This window comes from Aedes aegypti, chromosome 3 (genome assembly GCF_002204515.2).
Source record: "Aedes aegypti strain LVP_AGWG chromosome 3, AaegL5.0 Primary Assembly, whole genome shotgun sequence".
Classification (NCBI taxonomy): domain Eukaryota; kingdom Metazoa; phylum Arthropoda; class Insecta; order Diptera; family Culicidae; genus Aedes; species Aedes aegypti.
In genome coordinates, this window is record NC_035109.1 from 309,565,935 (window position 1) to 309,582,015 (window position 16,081).

Here is a 16,081-nt window from a genome sequence, read left to right on the forward strand (position 1 = left end):
ACTATAAATGTAACGAAGAGGAAATGAAAAGATAGTAGAAATGGTTTGGTTGTTGGATTGCTGAAACGAGAAGAAAGAAATAAAGTTATTACGTTAAAACGTGGTTTTCATGGTTGAATAAATGTATCGATAGTTTCTCATCTGTTTCTTTTCCGTATCGTAGTTCCGTCGATTCTATCCACCTCGAGTTTTGTCGACTCCGCTCGGGCAATGAGGACCGCGATGAAATGAAACATATAAAAATATGTGCATTAGTGTTTATCTATTATTTAATGTGGTTCTTATTTGCTTTCAAATACCTAAGTAACATGTGAACTCTGCCTCTATCAGAAAATTCTAATAAATCATAATTTATTCTCCTACACTTTCCCTAACACAAAGTATTCCTATTTAATAAGACAAGTGCAAAAGCACAAATAAAAGTGTGGGATTGCATCGAATCATGTTGATGCCCTCAGAGCATTCTTCGATTTGCGAAATATGAGTCCGCTGAAAACACCGACCCGACTCGACGCAATCGCGCACCTCTACCGGCACCTCCGCACATGTAAAAACTTCTGCGATAATCCTGTGGTGTGAAAGAAATGCACAATATTATTTTGAATGCAATCCTAACGTCATGACCCGTATGCTCTACGCGTATGATTGTTCATTATTTAGGCTAAATATACCTGTTTATACCTGTACATAAGAAAAAAAGAAAAACGACTACGAATATCTTGCAGCGTAAAGTTCAAGTGATCAAATATTCATCCTCTCTTCGACCCTGCACTATAATAACCTCCTAATATAACGCAGAGCTAAAGATTCCTTCTTGCGTTACACAATCTGAACAAAAAAACATTTCCAAATACTTCCCATAATTTATTTCTACGTAATGTAACCCAGCATAAACAGCTGACCAACTCACCAGACCTGCGCCCTCCAAGATCCAAGGTGCTGCTGCCTTACGTTCAAAACTTCTTTCCTCAAAGTCTGTCTATCAATTCCGAACTCTATTGCATACTACAATACCAATCAGACCCTATTCCTGACAAGACACAGAGTCACAACCCCAATGTGATGGATTTACCCACAACCTTGTCATAACCCCTCATACGTTTCGCTATCCTCGGAAGTCACCCATATTGATGCTTGGCAAAAAATATCAGTATTCAATCCACAAATCCCAAATTACACCACATTACGTTGGTCCGTTTGGCGTCGCCGGTGGATACCTGTTCTGACATTCTTTTCTTTCAAACTCCATTTCAAGCCTGTCCCCCCACTTTATCAATAAGAATGTTGACGAATCACGATAATCTGAAGATCGTGACCAGAACGGAGGTAGGATTTATCACTAGGGACCAACCACCACCTACTTAAAGAGAAAACACAAATTCAATCAATAATGATAAACTTTTCTCTTGCCCCACCTGACAAGAAAATTGACGGTGTTTGAATTTAGTTATTTTTAGGTCTACGTCGGATTTATTCTAAAACATTTTTTTTTGCAGTTTGAAACTGTCACAGAGGACAACTAAGAAGTGGTACAGGAAATTATTTTCCGCAACTTTTTTCCACTGAAAATATTAAAATAAGATTGTACGCCGCCAACTCGTTACGGAGTAACAGTTGACAGGTTAACAATTTTTCGCTCTATTATGCAATAATGGCTGAAAAATCTCAGAAATCTCTTACCTATCCTAATGTTCTCAATGGCCTCAAAGGTTTACGCATGAGTTTAAAACGTTAATACACATATTCAGTAAAATATATCAATTGTTTTCGATTACCCCATTTACCCACTTGCCCCGCGGTACCTTATACACAATTTTAATTTAGGACTGACTAGTCCAATTGAAAATCAAGTTACTCAGGACTTCGAAAATATTCTAAATCAAGAGAACGTTTTCGAAAATTCCTGGGAGACTGATTTGGAAGAAGTGAGAACTATTATTAAAAAAATCAAAAATATGAAAGCTCCTGGCGATGATAGAATTTTCTACATCCTCATCCTTGACAAATGGAAAAATTCTAAGGTTGTTCCAATTTTAAAACCAGACAAAAATCCTGCAGAAGCTTCTAGCTATCGTCCAATCAGTTTGCTTTCCTCCATCAGTAAACTTTTTGAAAAGGTTATTTTGAACAGAATGATGGCCCACATCAACGAAAATTCAATTTTTGCCAATGAACAGTTCGGATTCCGCCATGGACATTCGACCACTCATCAACTTTTACGTGTGACAAATTTGATTCGTTCCAACAAATCTGAAGGCTATTCTACTGGTCTTGCTTTTCTAGACATAGAAAAAGCATTCGACAGTGTTTAGCATGAAGGTTTGATCGTAAAATTAAAAACCTTTAATAATAAGAATAATTCAAAGTTATCTGTCAATTCGTACACTTCAGGCTAATTATCAGAACTCCAGATCTGAAAGACTTCCTGTAAGAGCTGGTGTTCCCCAAGGCAGCATTTTAGGACCAATATTATATCATTTTTTCACATCTGACTTACCTGAGTTACCTCAGGCATGTCAAAAATCCTTGTTTGCGGATGACACAGGCCTCTCCGCCAGAGGACGAGTCTTCGTGTCATCTGTAGTCGATTGCAAAAAAATTTGGATATGTTTTCTTCATACTTGCAAACATGGAAGATTTCTCCTAATGCTTCCAAAACTCAACTAATAATATTCCCACATAAACCAAAAGCTCTTTATTTGAAACCTTCAAGTAGACATGTTGTCACGATGACAGAAATTCCAATAAATTGGTCAGATGAAGTTAAGTATCTAGGGCTCATGCTAGATAAAAATTTAACATTCAAAAATCACATTGAGGGCTTTCAAAAATCTGAACTGTTACGGCAAATGAAATGTAATATGTTGTTAACAAAATGTTAATAAAATCTTAAATTTGTTTTATCAAATTAGGATGATAGTGTTGTCTAATAACACAGAACACCTAGATATAAGAAATGAATGTAATGTTTGGAATGATACTAATAAAGAAATTAAAAAAAATGGAGTTTGCCTCTTTCAAACTAGACTCGCCAATGTTCGCCTTGCCTTCTCCACGAGTTTCGATCGTAAGCTTGTTAAGTCCGTGTAGTGCAACCACTCTCAAATATCGGAAGAAACCTTCGTTTATCTTTTTCACTAGTGATCCTTTATAGAGAGATAAGCGGAAGTAAAATGGAATGATTTGGCAACAGACCAGCAGTGCTGATTTTTCTCGGCGTCGAGAATAATATTGTAACACGGACATGACTTCCTCATTGCTATAAAGTGTATTCTGTTTCGTTATAATTCTTTGAACTTTCCACCACCAAATCCAAATATTCCTTTGGATTATGCGGTTTCCGTTCAAGGAGGGATTCCAGTGAGTACTTCACATTTCGACCCTTTTGTGTCGCAAGGGAATTATGCTCCGGTTAATTCTTATGCTTCACAACATCCCTTTGAAATGCATCCGGGAAATGTCACCCCTGCGAGGCATCCCACCCAGCCAAATATAAATGGGAGAAGCAGAATTCGTGATCAAACGTCAACATCCCACCGCAAAATCGCTAGTGTTTGGAGGTGATTTTAACCTCCAAATTACGAAATCATCACCTCCAAGTTAGTTCTAATACTCTCCGTTATATGAATTATGGTGGCGCGTCGATCGTCACAAGTTTCTCGTTTACCAGTCAATACCGACATCGGACTGGCTAGGCGGTAGCTTTCGAGCACCGACAGCTCCAGCTCCTAGCATAAATCCATTCGAGGATTTCGATTTCGATCCTCTCCAAAATCGGGTGAAAACTGTACCAGTGGTAAAGTGGCCAATGAAATACGCCGGTGAGGATCGAGGTATGGGTCTGAATGACTTCTTATGGGAAGTGAGTGACTGGACCAAATCTGAACAGATTTCCGAAAATGAACTTCTACGTTCATTCGGCAATTTGTTGACGGGTCGAGCTAAAATGTGGTTTACCAGCAATAAACACAGGTTTGCCACCTACTCGGAATTGATAGAAAACTTGAAGCTGACTTTTAGACATCCAGATTTGGATCACTTTGTGCTGATGGATATCTACCAAAAAAGGCAGCAAAAGAACGAGACCTTCCTAGAATTTTTCCTCGATGTTGAAAAAAAATTCAAAAGTTTAACAGTCCAGATTCCGGAAATAGAGATTGTGCAAGCCGTGAAAAGGAACCTGCGTCCGGAATACAAGCGGGCTCTGATTGGAAGGGAGTTGCATGATTTGTACTCTCTACAAATCGCAGGACAAGAGATAGATGCCACAAACACCTATCTGTTTGTCAAGCCCCAAGTACCCTCACAAAGCCATGCTGTACAAGTAGCCGAGAACCGTGGGGGAAATAACGGCAACCAATCTCGAGACAACCGACCAACGAAGTTTGGGGGAAAGTGGCAAGCCAACAACCCCAAATTTATCCCTAGGTCAAATCAGAATCAGGTGGGCTCAGGAGGCAAACAGATGAACCCAAAAGAACCGGATTCAGGGCCTCAGCAACCGAAGAAAAACGGTAAACCTAAGCCGGATAAAAAACCCTGTCAACCTTCTGACGAAAGCGAGGAAAAAATACAGGATTTTGTTCCCCTAAATGATAAGTTTATCTGCTTGACCTGTCGTAGTCAGGAACATTTAACCTATCAATGTACCCGGCCTTACAAGGTTCACTGCCAGGTTTGCGGGTTTAAAGGCCATCCCACTCACCGGTGCCCCTTTTGTGCAAAAAACTCTGCGCGCCGGAGGGAGTCCGGCCAACCGAAAACCAATTAACAGATGTAACAGATATTTTGTTTGCACTTGGTTACGAACCAAGGTCGAATAACGATAACTTATCTAAATTTGACATCAATCAAACGTCAGTCTTGTCCGTTCTCACGGATAATAGACCGTTTATCGATGTCTCCATTTTCGGTCGGACCATTAAAGCCCTACTGGATAGTGGCAGTCAGAAAACTTTGCTTTCGAACTCCACCTCTCCTATTTGGAGAGTAAACAACACGAAAATTTTCCCATCCAATTTGAATCTTACCAGCGCTTCTGGTGACCCATTAAAGGTGTCTGGTCGAGTATACCTTCCCTTCACAGTACAGGGAAAATCAAGGGTCATGGAAGCAACGATAGTCGACGATCTACCAGTAGAATGTATTGCGGGAATCGACTTCTTCGATGCTTTCGATGTACACATTTCCATGGATAATGCCTATCTATTCCAAATAAACACAGAAGAGTGTCCAACATCCTCTCCTGAACTCGTTGAGCTTAGCTCCGAGCAGGATCGAGAGATAAACCGGGTAAAGAGACTCTTCAAGCCAGCTATGTCCGACCAGCTAGAGGTAACCTCACTGGTTCAACACACCATAGAACTGAAAGACGAATTCAAGAGCGCCGCTCCAATTCGTCTAACACCCTTCCCTTATTCACCCGCCATTCATAGAGCGTTGAATGAAGAGATCGATCGGCTTCTTGCTCTCGGTATTATTGAGGAGTCGAATTCTGATTGGGCCCTGAATGCGGTACCGATCAAGAAACCGAACGGTTCGATTCGCTTATGCCTTGACGCGCGTAAGTTGAACGCCCGAACGAAACGTGATGCGTATCCTCTCGCGCACGTAGGGAGAATATTGGGTCGGCTGGGGAAAACGCGTTACCTGAGCACCATTGACCTTAAAGACGCATTCCTTCAAATTCCTCTTAGCCCAGAGTCAAAACCGTTGACCGCATTTTGCGTTCAGGGACGAGGTATGTTCCAATACACTCGCCTACCCTTTGGCCTAACCAACAGTCCTGCGACTCTTTCAAGGCTCATGGACAAAATCTTGGGAGCGGGTGCACTGGAGCCTCAAATTTTCGTCTATTTGGACGATATAATCGTCGCTAGCGAAACCTTCGAAGAGCACATCAGGCTCCTCGAGGAATTAGCTAGTAGGTTACGGAAGGCGAATTTATCTATAAACTTACAGAAGTCCCAGTTTTGTCGCTCAGAAGTACCGTTTTTAGGGTACCTGTTGTCAAACGAAGGTCTCAAGCCCGACCCATCCAAGGTTCAGGCCATTCTAGACTTTGAAGCCCCTAAAACTGTTCGACAAATCCGTCGTTTTTTAGGGATGGTAAATTATTACCGCCGCTTCATCGGCGACTTCAGTACCATCACTGCCCCGATTTCAGACCTTCTGGCCGGGAAACTGAAGGTTGTAAGATGGACAAAGGCGGCTGAGCAAGCCTTCCGAACCATAAAAGAACGATTAATAACAGCCCCCATTCTCTCGAATCCCGACTTCGACAAGGAGTTCTCTGTTCAAACCGATGCCAGCGATCGCGCAGTGGCTGGAGTTTTGACTCAGCTCCAAGGCGGGTCGGAGAGAGTTATCAGCTTTTTCTCTCAAAAGCTAAATTCCGCTCAGCAAAACTATTCCGCTACAGAAAAGGAAGCGCTGGCGGCTCTTTTGGCGATCGACAAATTTCGTGGATATATTGAAGGATCACATTTCACGTTGATCACTGACGCGTCAGCACTTCAATATATCCGAAACAATAAATGGCGCCCATCATCAAGGTTGAGCAGATGGAGCTTAGACCTTCAACACCTAGACATGACAATAGTACATCGGCGAGGATTAGATAATATAGTGCCTGATGCACTATCGCGTAGTATTTGCGCGGTAGGATCTTCCAACTCCAAAACTTCCTACGAAGAACTCGTACAAAACGTTCAAGCAGATCCCGAACAATATTCCGATTTCCGGTTCGAGGATAACCAACTGTGGAAATATGTTGCAGTCGATGATGAACCATTCGACGTGAGATTTGAGTGGAAGCTGGTTCCTCCCCCAGAAAATCGGAACAGAATTATCGAGAAGGAGCATCTAGACAGTTTCCATCTCGGAGTAGAAAAAACGGTGTCTCGTTTAAGGCTACGATACTATTGGCCATATCTAGCTTCCGACACCAGGAAGTGGATTCAAAAGTGTGCAGTTTGCAAGGAGTGCAAACCAGCATACGTACCAACTGTACCCGTCATGGGGAAACAGAAGTTGGCCGACCATCCGTGGCAAATCGTTGCCATGGATTACGTGGGACCACTACCCAAAAGCAGAGCCGGATATATGCACATTCTTGTAGTCCAGGACCTGTTTAGTAATCATCAAGCACGGAAGTAGATCGTACGAGTTAGAAGACGAGGAGGGCAAAAATATAGGCGTGTGGCCTGCTGAGCATCTCAAACCGTAAGCACGTGGCGTATTCTCTTGCGTATTCTCCCGTTTCTGTTTTGCGTACGTATCACTGTTTCTTTTCTTCTTTCGGATTGGTTATTTTGTTAGTCTCCGGAGAAGGCTCTTCGGATCACCTTCTCAGAAATCCACCAGTAAATTTCTCTCTCAGTGCACGGAGAGGGTAAAATTGCATGATGTGGTTGTGTTGATTCTATCTTGTAGCGTCCAGTGTCCCTCTCACGTGGAGTAGGGTGAATAGGAACAGCGTCAGAAGATCGACATTCATTGAGTAGGATACATTACCATTCATAAAAAAAATCTTTAAATACAAGGCCGGCCAAATATCTCTAAAAAGGAGATAAGTTTAGGTGGATAGGAACTAGATAAATCTTTCAAGAGGAAAGATGTTTGACTAGAATAACCTATTGACCTTCAGTAATGATCAGTGGGATGATTAGCATTTCTCTCCGGTAGATAAGTTATGAGAACCAATCGCGTTAGATAGAATATGTTGTGGTCCACCTGTCAGACTCAGTAAGTAATAAGAAGATGGAAGTGATGTGATTTGCTGGAGTCGGTTAGATGGGACGGAAAATAAATAGTTAACCAGCAAGTCTCTAGCAAAATGCAGAGATGTACGAGTGTTCGACGAGTTCGAATTAATTTCCTTTGGACTCACCGTGATGGCGTGCCAGATCACGGGGGTCCCCCAAATGCGTGAATCCGACTCGAGCACTCTTTAATTAATCAATTATTTCTTTGTTATTCAACCTACTTGTAGTTGCTAGTATTTTGTTGTTAAAATTATTTGTTATATTACGTTAACTAATATGTTTTGTTTGATTGAATTATTATTTCGCAAAAAAATATATTTCATACATTTTTTTTATTGAGCCCCAGGGGAAATGTAACATTGACATGTCCCATTAAATTAGATTAAATAATAAAATTATGTAAATTGACTGCAAATAGGAGTTAGGAAAAAAACTGTATATTTTTCTTTATAAATTTGCCCCGAGAAGCACCGTCACTTAATCCTCGCTCATCAAAGCACACTCCTTACCTCGGCTAAGCTGGAGAATTAGACGAGAATGGGATAAGCGAGAAGATTAGCCGAGTCGCAGAATCCCCATCCGGGATCAAGTCCCCGAGATCGCTCTCTTTTGTGCCAACCTTCAAAGCGAGTATATGGTGAAATAGTCGGATTGGGAGATAACCTTCGAGCCGCGATAATTTCCGGGTGCCAAGAAGTCCATACCGCGAGTGAGATTCATTTTTATAACCGCCTCGGTGTGATTTGGGGAGAAGAAAACGTAAATCCCCGGGTGTGGGTGACCGCGAGTGCGATAACGATTTGTGGAGACCGAACGGTTCCGAAAATCTACCCGCGTGTGTGCTAGATCAGTGTGCGATCCTGGAGTGTCCTAAAACCCAGAACAACCGCATCAGGAGGCCCAAAAGTGTGGCCAATTGTTGGTCTCCGCTTTATAAAAGTCCTTAAAAGGTGAAACCCAAAATATATCCCAACCGCGTGGGCCGGGCCCGAGCAATCTTTAAGACCCCAGTGTGTGTGCGCGAGTGAGTGTGCCTATCAACACCAAGGAAGCATCCCACAGCGACGTGACGGTCTAGGGCCACCCTAACGTTAAACTCTCAACAGCTAGAAGCCCCTGGGATGAGACTAAAAGGTAAGTCGCATGCTTCATCTTATTAGTCGACCAAAACTCGAACTTACAAATGTAAGTAGGAACTCATCATCCCATATCAAAAACTCATTCTTCAAACCTTAATAAAGGATGTTGCTGAAGAAACAAATCCCTTATGAGCTAATTTTGTTTGGGATTTTTGTACATGTTTGCAGGGCTATAATTCCATATTAAGCTTAATAATAGCAAACAAACTCATGAATATCTCTTCTGCTATCCGTCGAATTGAGTTTCTCTTTTCAACAAATTTCTTTATTATGGTTTGAAGAATGAGTTGTTACTATGGGATAATAATTTTCTACTTACATTACAGTACTAGCGTGTTTGGAACATACCTCAAAATTTCCACATAGTAATTTCCATACAAACCTACATTGTCTTTGGGCCACCTTTAAATAACCACCTAGAAAGCTGAAAATTTCACAGAATACTATTTTTATGAAAAGGATGGTAAGGAACATATGGGAGATTGGATTCCTAAACATTTTTATATTTTGAACCGCCCTAATGCTGTACCAATATGGACTAGCTGTTGTAATACCAGGAAGAAAGCTCTGCAGAGAATTCAAAATTAAATTTTGAAAATGATTCTGAGGCTTCCTCCCTGGTATAGTACCAATGAGTTACATAGAATATCCAATGTTGAAGCATTGGAACAATTGTCAAATAAAATAATAAATAATTTCATGCAAAAATCGTTACAATCTTCTATTTCCACGATTAATGCGTCATATGTTTAGGTTAAGTTAGGTTAAGTATATTCGAAGCGTTTTTTTTTTCTCTTATAAGTAGGTGAAATCAACTCACCTGTAAAAAATCTGAACTGTTACGGCAAATGAAATGTAATATGTTGTTAACAAAATGTTAATAAAATCTTAAATTTGTTTTACCAAATTAGGATGATAATGTTGTCTAATAACACAGAACACCTAGATATAAGAAATGAATGTAATGTTTGGAATGATACTAATGAAGAAATTAAAAAAAAATGAGTTTGCCTCTTTCAAACTAGAATCGCCAATGTTCGCCTTGCCTTCTCCATGAGTTTCGATCGTAAGCTTGTTAAGTCCGGGTAGTGCAACCACTCTCAAATATCGGAAGAAACCTTCGTTTATCTTTTTCACTAGTGATCCTTTATAGAGAGATAAGCGGAAGTAAAATGGAATGATTTGGCAACAGACCAGCAGTGCTGATTTTTCTCGGCGTCGAGAATAATATTGTAACACGGACATGACTTCCTCATTGCTATAAAGTGTATTCTGTTTCGTTATAAATCTTTGAGCTACATAACCAAACTAATAAACAGCCGAAAAAATCAATAACTAAGAATCGCATTGACAAAAATTTAAAAAAGAAAAACATTTCATTTTTTTGCTTCATGCAAAATTACTTTTACCGAAATAATTTCAAGCGGATTACATTACTCCTCAAGAAAAGTTCAAAACAAACATAACGCATGTTCGTTTGGCTCACACTTTGACAGCTATTGCTGCTCGATTGGCTCACACTTTGACAGAAATGTCAGCATCCGCAAATCTCTCTTATAAAGGATTACTATTTTTCACCATTTGCTCGTCATAATCCGTCTTGTCCATGATGACGACCGTAATTTCTTTGACCGCATTGAAGAGATCCATCGTAAGCACACAAAAAAGAGACTTCAGAGGCCTTCCATGAACAGAAGGGACTTTTTGGAGACTTGCATTAAAATAGTGACCAAGATTCTACAAAATAGACCTGCGACCTGCCCTGGGAATTACGAAAAAACGTAATTGACGGGAGCTTCGAAAAAATGTTTATCGCTTTCCAAGAACGGTAGCCAACTGTCTTAGCCTAGCTTAGATTCTGAGTCACTTTGAGTTTTGCTTTGTGAAACTTACCATTTTTGGCCTTGCCTTCTAGTTGCGAACAATCCCAAGGCTAAGGAGTTGTCCTTAATTAATTTTTAGGTTGTTAAAACCGGAAATATACCAAAGTAAACAGCATAATACTAGTGCATATGAGCGCAACGGACGTTTCGGACCAGTCATTACAACGCCACATAACTTTACGCATCTATTCTAGATATATTCGATACAGTTCGACCACGAGACCAGTTGGCGAATGTCAAATGACAAAGAAAAATTACAACAAACTAAAATCCGAATGGCTTACAACATAAACTTGCATTGCTACACTGCACCCACTCCAGCACAACCAATACTTGGCTCTTTCTCTTACGTGGCCAAACTCTGCAGATCCAGCTTCCGGATGATATCCTTAGCCTTGTTCAACGCGTGTCCATGGCTGTTCGATTTGGCCATCTGGTGCAATTCACCCATGTACTTGTCGATATTGTCCACCGTGGCGCCTTCCTTTCCAGATCCGATCGGCAGCCCCGCCAACGCCCCGGCCAGAACCGTTTTGAGCTTCTGTAGGTAACTTTGCAGAACCGCATTCCGCGTCTTCAAGCTGTTCGTTTCGTTTTCCAACTTCTGGATTCCGTTGTCCATGTTCTCGACGTGCTTCTCCAGCACCGAGTTCTGCTGTTCGTAGTCAATGTTCGACTTGCGCAGCATTCTCAGCTCCGAATCGATAACCTTGTTGTGCTCTAGGAAATCTTCGGTGAAAATCGGTATCTCGTAGTCCCCGACACGAATCTCCCGCTGCCTTTCCTCCTTGCCGTTGAGATAGGGCACCTCCTTGCCGGGATCCGAATCGCTTCCATTGGTTTTGGGCTTTTTGTTGGTCGAGGAGGTTTCGTTATTTTGCTTGTAGACTGTGACCTCCCGGTGGTAACGAACGCGATCGGCTTCAGCTGCTTCCAGGAATGGTTTCTTTACCTCGTCCGAAAGTGTTCCCCACTCTTCGGCGAGTAGCTTCGTAATTTCAACGGCCGACAGTGAAGGATGTTTCAACCGGATGGCGTCACGCTTCTCGTTCATGTAGCGAACGTATCCTGGAAGGGGAAATTGAATTTGAATTCAAATATTAGACGTTAATATCAGAGTGTCCAGTGCTGCGAATGCTAAGAATAGTATTGCCATAATTGGGTACCGTAAAACGGGGTAACTTTGATAGTTTTTTCGAAGAAAACTTGAATATTTATGCATGCTGTTTCAAAGAATTATAATTTATATTTTTAAAACAAGTACTGGCATCCTACCTATCGATTGCTGTTGATAGATTGCCAAAAGATTTATTTTGAATTAATATATAATTTTTCATATAATCGAAAGTCGGTTTTCTGTTTTGGGGTAACTTTGATAATGGAGTGTGCATCGAACAAAATTGAATGAATTACGAACATTTGTATTGCATTGCATACCTATAGGCGTTTAACGTTATATGGAAATTTCTGACTTAGATTACAAAAATGGTCCCAGTTTGTGCAAATGCTTTTCGCTAAGAGATTTGAGACCGTATTCAAGTTCTATAATAACTAGGCTGCCAAATATAAGTGGCCAACTATTCAAAAGTACATCAAATAGTGATCGTAGAACAGATTGTTTGTAAGCGTTTCAAAAATGCTAAAATTGTGTCAATTTTTAATATTCGTGTAAAAAGCCTCAAATGGTCTAGATTCAAATGAAAACAGCTTTTATATGGAGTGTCATACTAATATTCTTCAATTTTGCATTCGTTTTGCTTAACCGATTAACAGAAATTATGATATTTCGTTTAGTATGTGGTGGACTACGCACTATCAAAGTTACCCGCATTATCAAAGATACCCCGTTTTACGGTACAAAGAAAACGTCTCTTCCGCAAGGCCTCAAAACAGTAATTAACATCAACGAGTCATGCTTAATATTTTAGTAAATCGGTTAAAATCTGATTTTTATCTATACTGTTAGCAGATTGCATCTATAGTTGGTGCACCTACCCTACCTCCTAAAAAAGCGTTCACCCTAGAAAATTTGAAAATTCCTAAATAAAGATGTTGGGTGCACAAAGGTTTAAAGAAAAGACGGCAATTTAAAGAGCCAGGTAGTTACTTACCGGTGAGTGGATGTTTGGGAGCATTGGCATCCTTGACGCGCTTCCGCTTCCGTTTGACGATCGGTTTTCCAGATGACGAAGATGCCTGTTGCGAAGATGACTGCTTTTCCGGCTGAGGAACTTTGCCTTTATCCTTGCCGTTGCCATTCTTCGTCGATTTTCCTCCAGAAGGAGCGATATTTTCGCTTTCTGCTTGTTTGTCCATTCGGTGGCAGTGATTTCACGTTAAATTGAACACAAATAGGAAGAAATCTTGCTGTTTTGCAGGCGGAAAATTACAAAACAGATTCTAAATTTCTTCAGCTGGACCAAAGCGACAGCAAACACACTTTTCTTCGTTTGTTTTCTTTCGGCGGCGCCCGCTTCGACGTCTGGTTACCAAGCTGCTTGTGGTGCCTTCGTCGCGTCGCGGTTCGATGCACTTTTTGGAGAGTTTGTGTGTAGAGTTTTGTACGAGCGCGCGATAAAACACTGAACAAAATCTCCTGCCATTGATTCAATGAAATTTTTTTAACTTTATTTATATCGATTATTCTTTCAACCCGAAATCTCTCGGTATTCTCTTTTTTACACACAAATATTGTCAAAAACTGGGTGCTGTGGTCTGACTCAATTTGCTTGTCAAACAGGAGCCTGATTGTCGGAGCCAAACATTCCAGATTGTGGTTATGTTACTTGTGAGAAAGTAATGTGATCTCTTGAGAAAGTATTGTAATCTCAGAGATAAAAAATATATTTATTTTTGTTATTTTCTTCATATTGCAACAAATTGTTTAATAGTCTAAATAATATTTAAGACTTATTTTAACAACAGTGTACCTAATATTCACACAAGAATAAATACTTGACACTACATGCGCAACATTTTGTCGGTTGAGTATTTCTTCTCCTTTTGGCTTTTAGCCACCCAAATAATCTTTAAAATCAAAGCGTTCGAGATGCTGACGCCATCGGTGTTTCTGAAATTGATTAATCAGAATAGGGGACGGACCCGGTATAGTGGTTAGAACACACGCCTCTCACGCCGAGGTCCCGAGATGAACTAGCCCAGGGCTAAAAATCTCGTTAATAAAGATAAAAAAAAAAAAATTAATCAGAAATCGTCGTTTTCGATGTTATTCGGTTTGATGCTAGGAATCGAGTTAATACCCCAAGGAACAATTGGTAGCTTTTAAGATACTTACGTGTTTAATACAAGCTGCATAGCAGCAACCATTGCTGAACAAATTTTTAGTTGAATCATTAATTGAATAAAATTAATTTCCGCTTATAAAAAAGCTGTTATTCCACTTGCAGTTTGTGTTTTGAATAAGAGCTGAATAAACCTCCGAAAATGCAAATATAGTAGCGTTTGTTCTACAACACATAAGAAGTTCAACAATTGACTGATTAAAAGCTTCTATAGGTTGTAGCCATCATTTTAGTAGAATATTGAACACTTGATTAACAAAAAATCGTACAAAAGTTTCAGTGTCTAATACTTAAAATGTTGACCAGCATGATTAGTAAAACTTATAAACAATGTGAATAACAGTATATGAGTATGCTCTTATACAAGCAAAACATATTATGTCTTTTTATGTTATTTTCAAATGTTTCAAATGTTTTTCAAATCAAATCCAAGACGTGTATGCAATGTATGGATTAACGTAATGGACGTAATGGCGACGTAATGGATCAACGAGGGTAAAGTTCGAATCTCATTGGATTAAAAATATCAAAATTTAAATTTTCTTAATGTAGTGATCATCATCTGCGACGTTATTGATTTTGGAAAAAGTTACTAATCATAACATTTTTAATGATAATCGAAGTATAAATAATAATTTAACAATAGTTACATGAAAGTGGTTACCCAACTTACAGTCAAGTGTCACAAATAAACATACATAGTTAATTATTGTTGAATGATGGTGATAGCTGAAAAAATGCCCTACAAAGAGCTGAGAAGATGGTATTTAGATCCAAATTTAAGTCAATGTTCAACATTTTTCATTGGAATGAATAATAGTAGAATCAACACTTATTAAACTTCTCCAAAGAATCTCTGCCGACTTGTCTAGATTGTTTTACTAATGAGTTGAACAAGTCATTTTTCCTTCTATTAAAGAGCCAATATTCCACCAAACAAATATAATTGTGTAAACAGATGTACAGGAGACGAACTAACGTTTTGGTTGCTTCGCACTTCAGCTGTTTCCATGTTTAACATGAACATGATTAAAAGCTGAATAGGTATTTTATAAAATCCTAATACAACATTGATATATCATCCGAGCAGGTCATCCAAAGAAGTCCAAAATATTACTAAACACATTGTTCAGCAACAAAGAAGCCTTACAAAAGAGGTCACACCATAGCCAAATTTTTGAAAAATGGACAAAATATCTAAAAATTGCGTTGTATTCCTAATGCATTGCAATGTTCAACTTACTAATATTATTATTATTTATCTTTATTTGAGTGGCTTTTTGCTCTTGGCCAATTCGCCACTAACTTACTAATATATAAAAACATGTTAGATACAATAATAACTGATGCTTTCTCAATACAATATTCAATTATGTTTAGAAAATATTTTGAATCAGTCTTCTGACATAGGATTATTGATTGAAATATATTTTATATTTGTATAATGTTTAATAGATGGAAAAAGTACGACAAATAATTAAAATATTAACCTAGTAGAAATATTATACATTTAATAAATGAATTTTAGTATAGTTAGATGAACAATTCAATTGAAGTTTTAATAAGTTAAAACTTATTATGAAATTCGAATAATCATTTCAGACTGTTTTTACTTTGTGAATAAACTTTATTTTTGACCAGCATTGAAATAAATTTTCTCACTGTGCGCTATAAATAGCCGACTGAGTTCAGCTCGCATCAGTACTGAACAGTAGCAGAAGTAATGCACTTATTCAGTTGTTGATCAGCATAGCACGTGTTGATTAGTTATTGTTGAATAGAAGCTCAAGCATGATCAATAATCAGCTACAAGAGGTTTATATTGGGCACTGGAAGGCTGATATATGAATTCAAGGATGGCGCAGATGGCAAGGTATGCCGATGACGATGGAAAGGTCTCGAGTTTGAATCCAATATCCAGGTAATTATTAAAAGTGGTTATTAATTCATGGGAAAAGTATACACTGCATTCGATGCATACAGTGTTGGCT

At 39.3% G+C, this 16,081-nt stretch overlaps 1 protein-coding gene across 1 annotated transcript; it reads right to left on the minus strand.

Moving 5' to 3' along the window:
* Nucleotides 1-10,960: 10,960 nt before the first annotated feature.
* Nucleotides 10,961-13,308, minus strand: LOC5566300 (high mobility group protein 20A). The gene is made up of 2 exons (XM_001650639.2): nt 12,900-13,308; nt 10,961-11,856 (listed from the first exon to the last, which is right to left on the minus strand). Exons 1-2 carry the CDS (start codon nt 13,102-13,104, stop codon nt 11,135-11,137), a joined length of 927 nt encoding a protein of 308 aa, XP_001650689.2. The 5' UTR covers nt 13,105-13,308; the 3' UTR covers nt 10,961-11,134.
* Nucleotides 13,309-16,081: the final 2,773 nt, after the last annotated feature.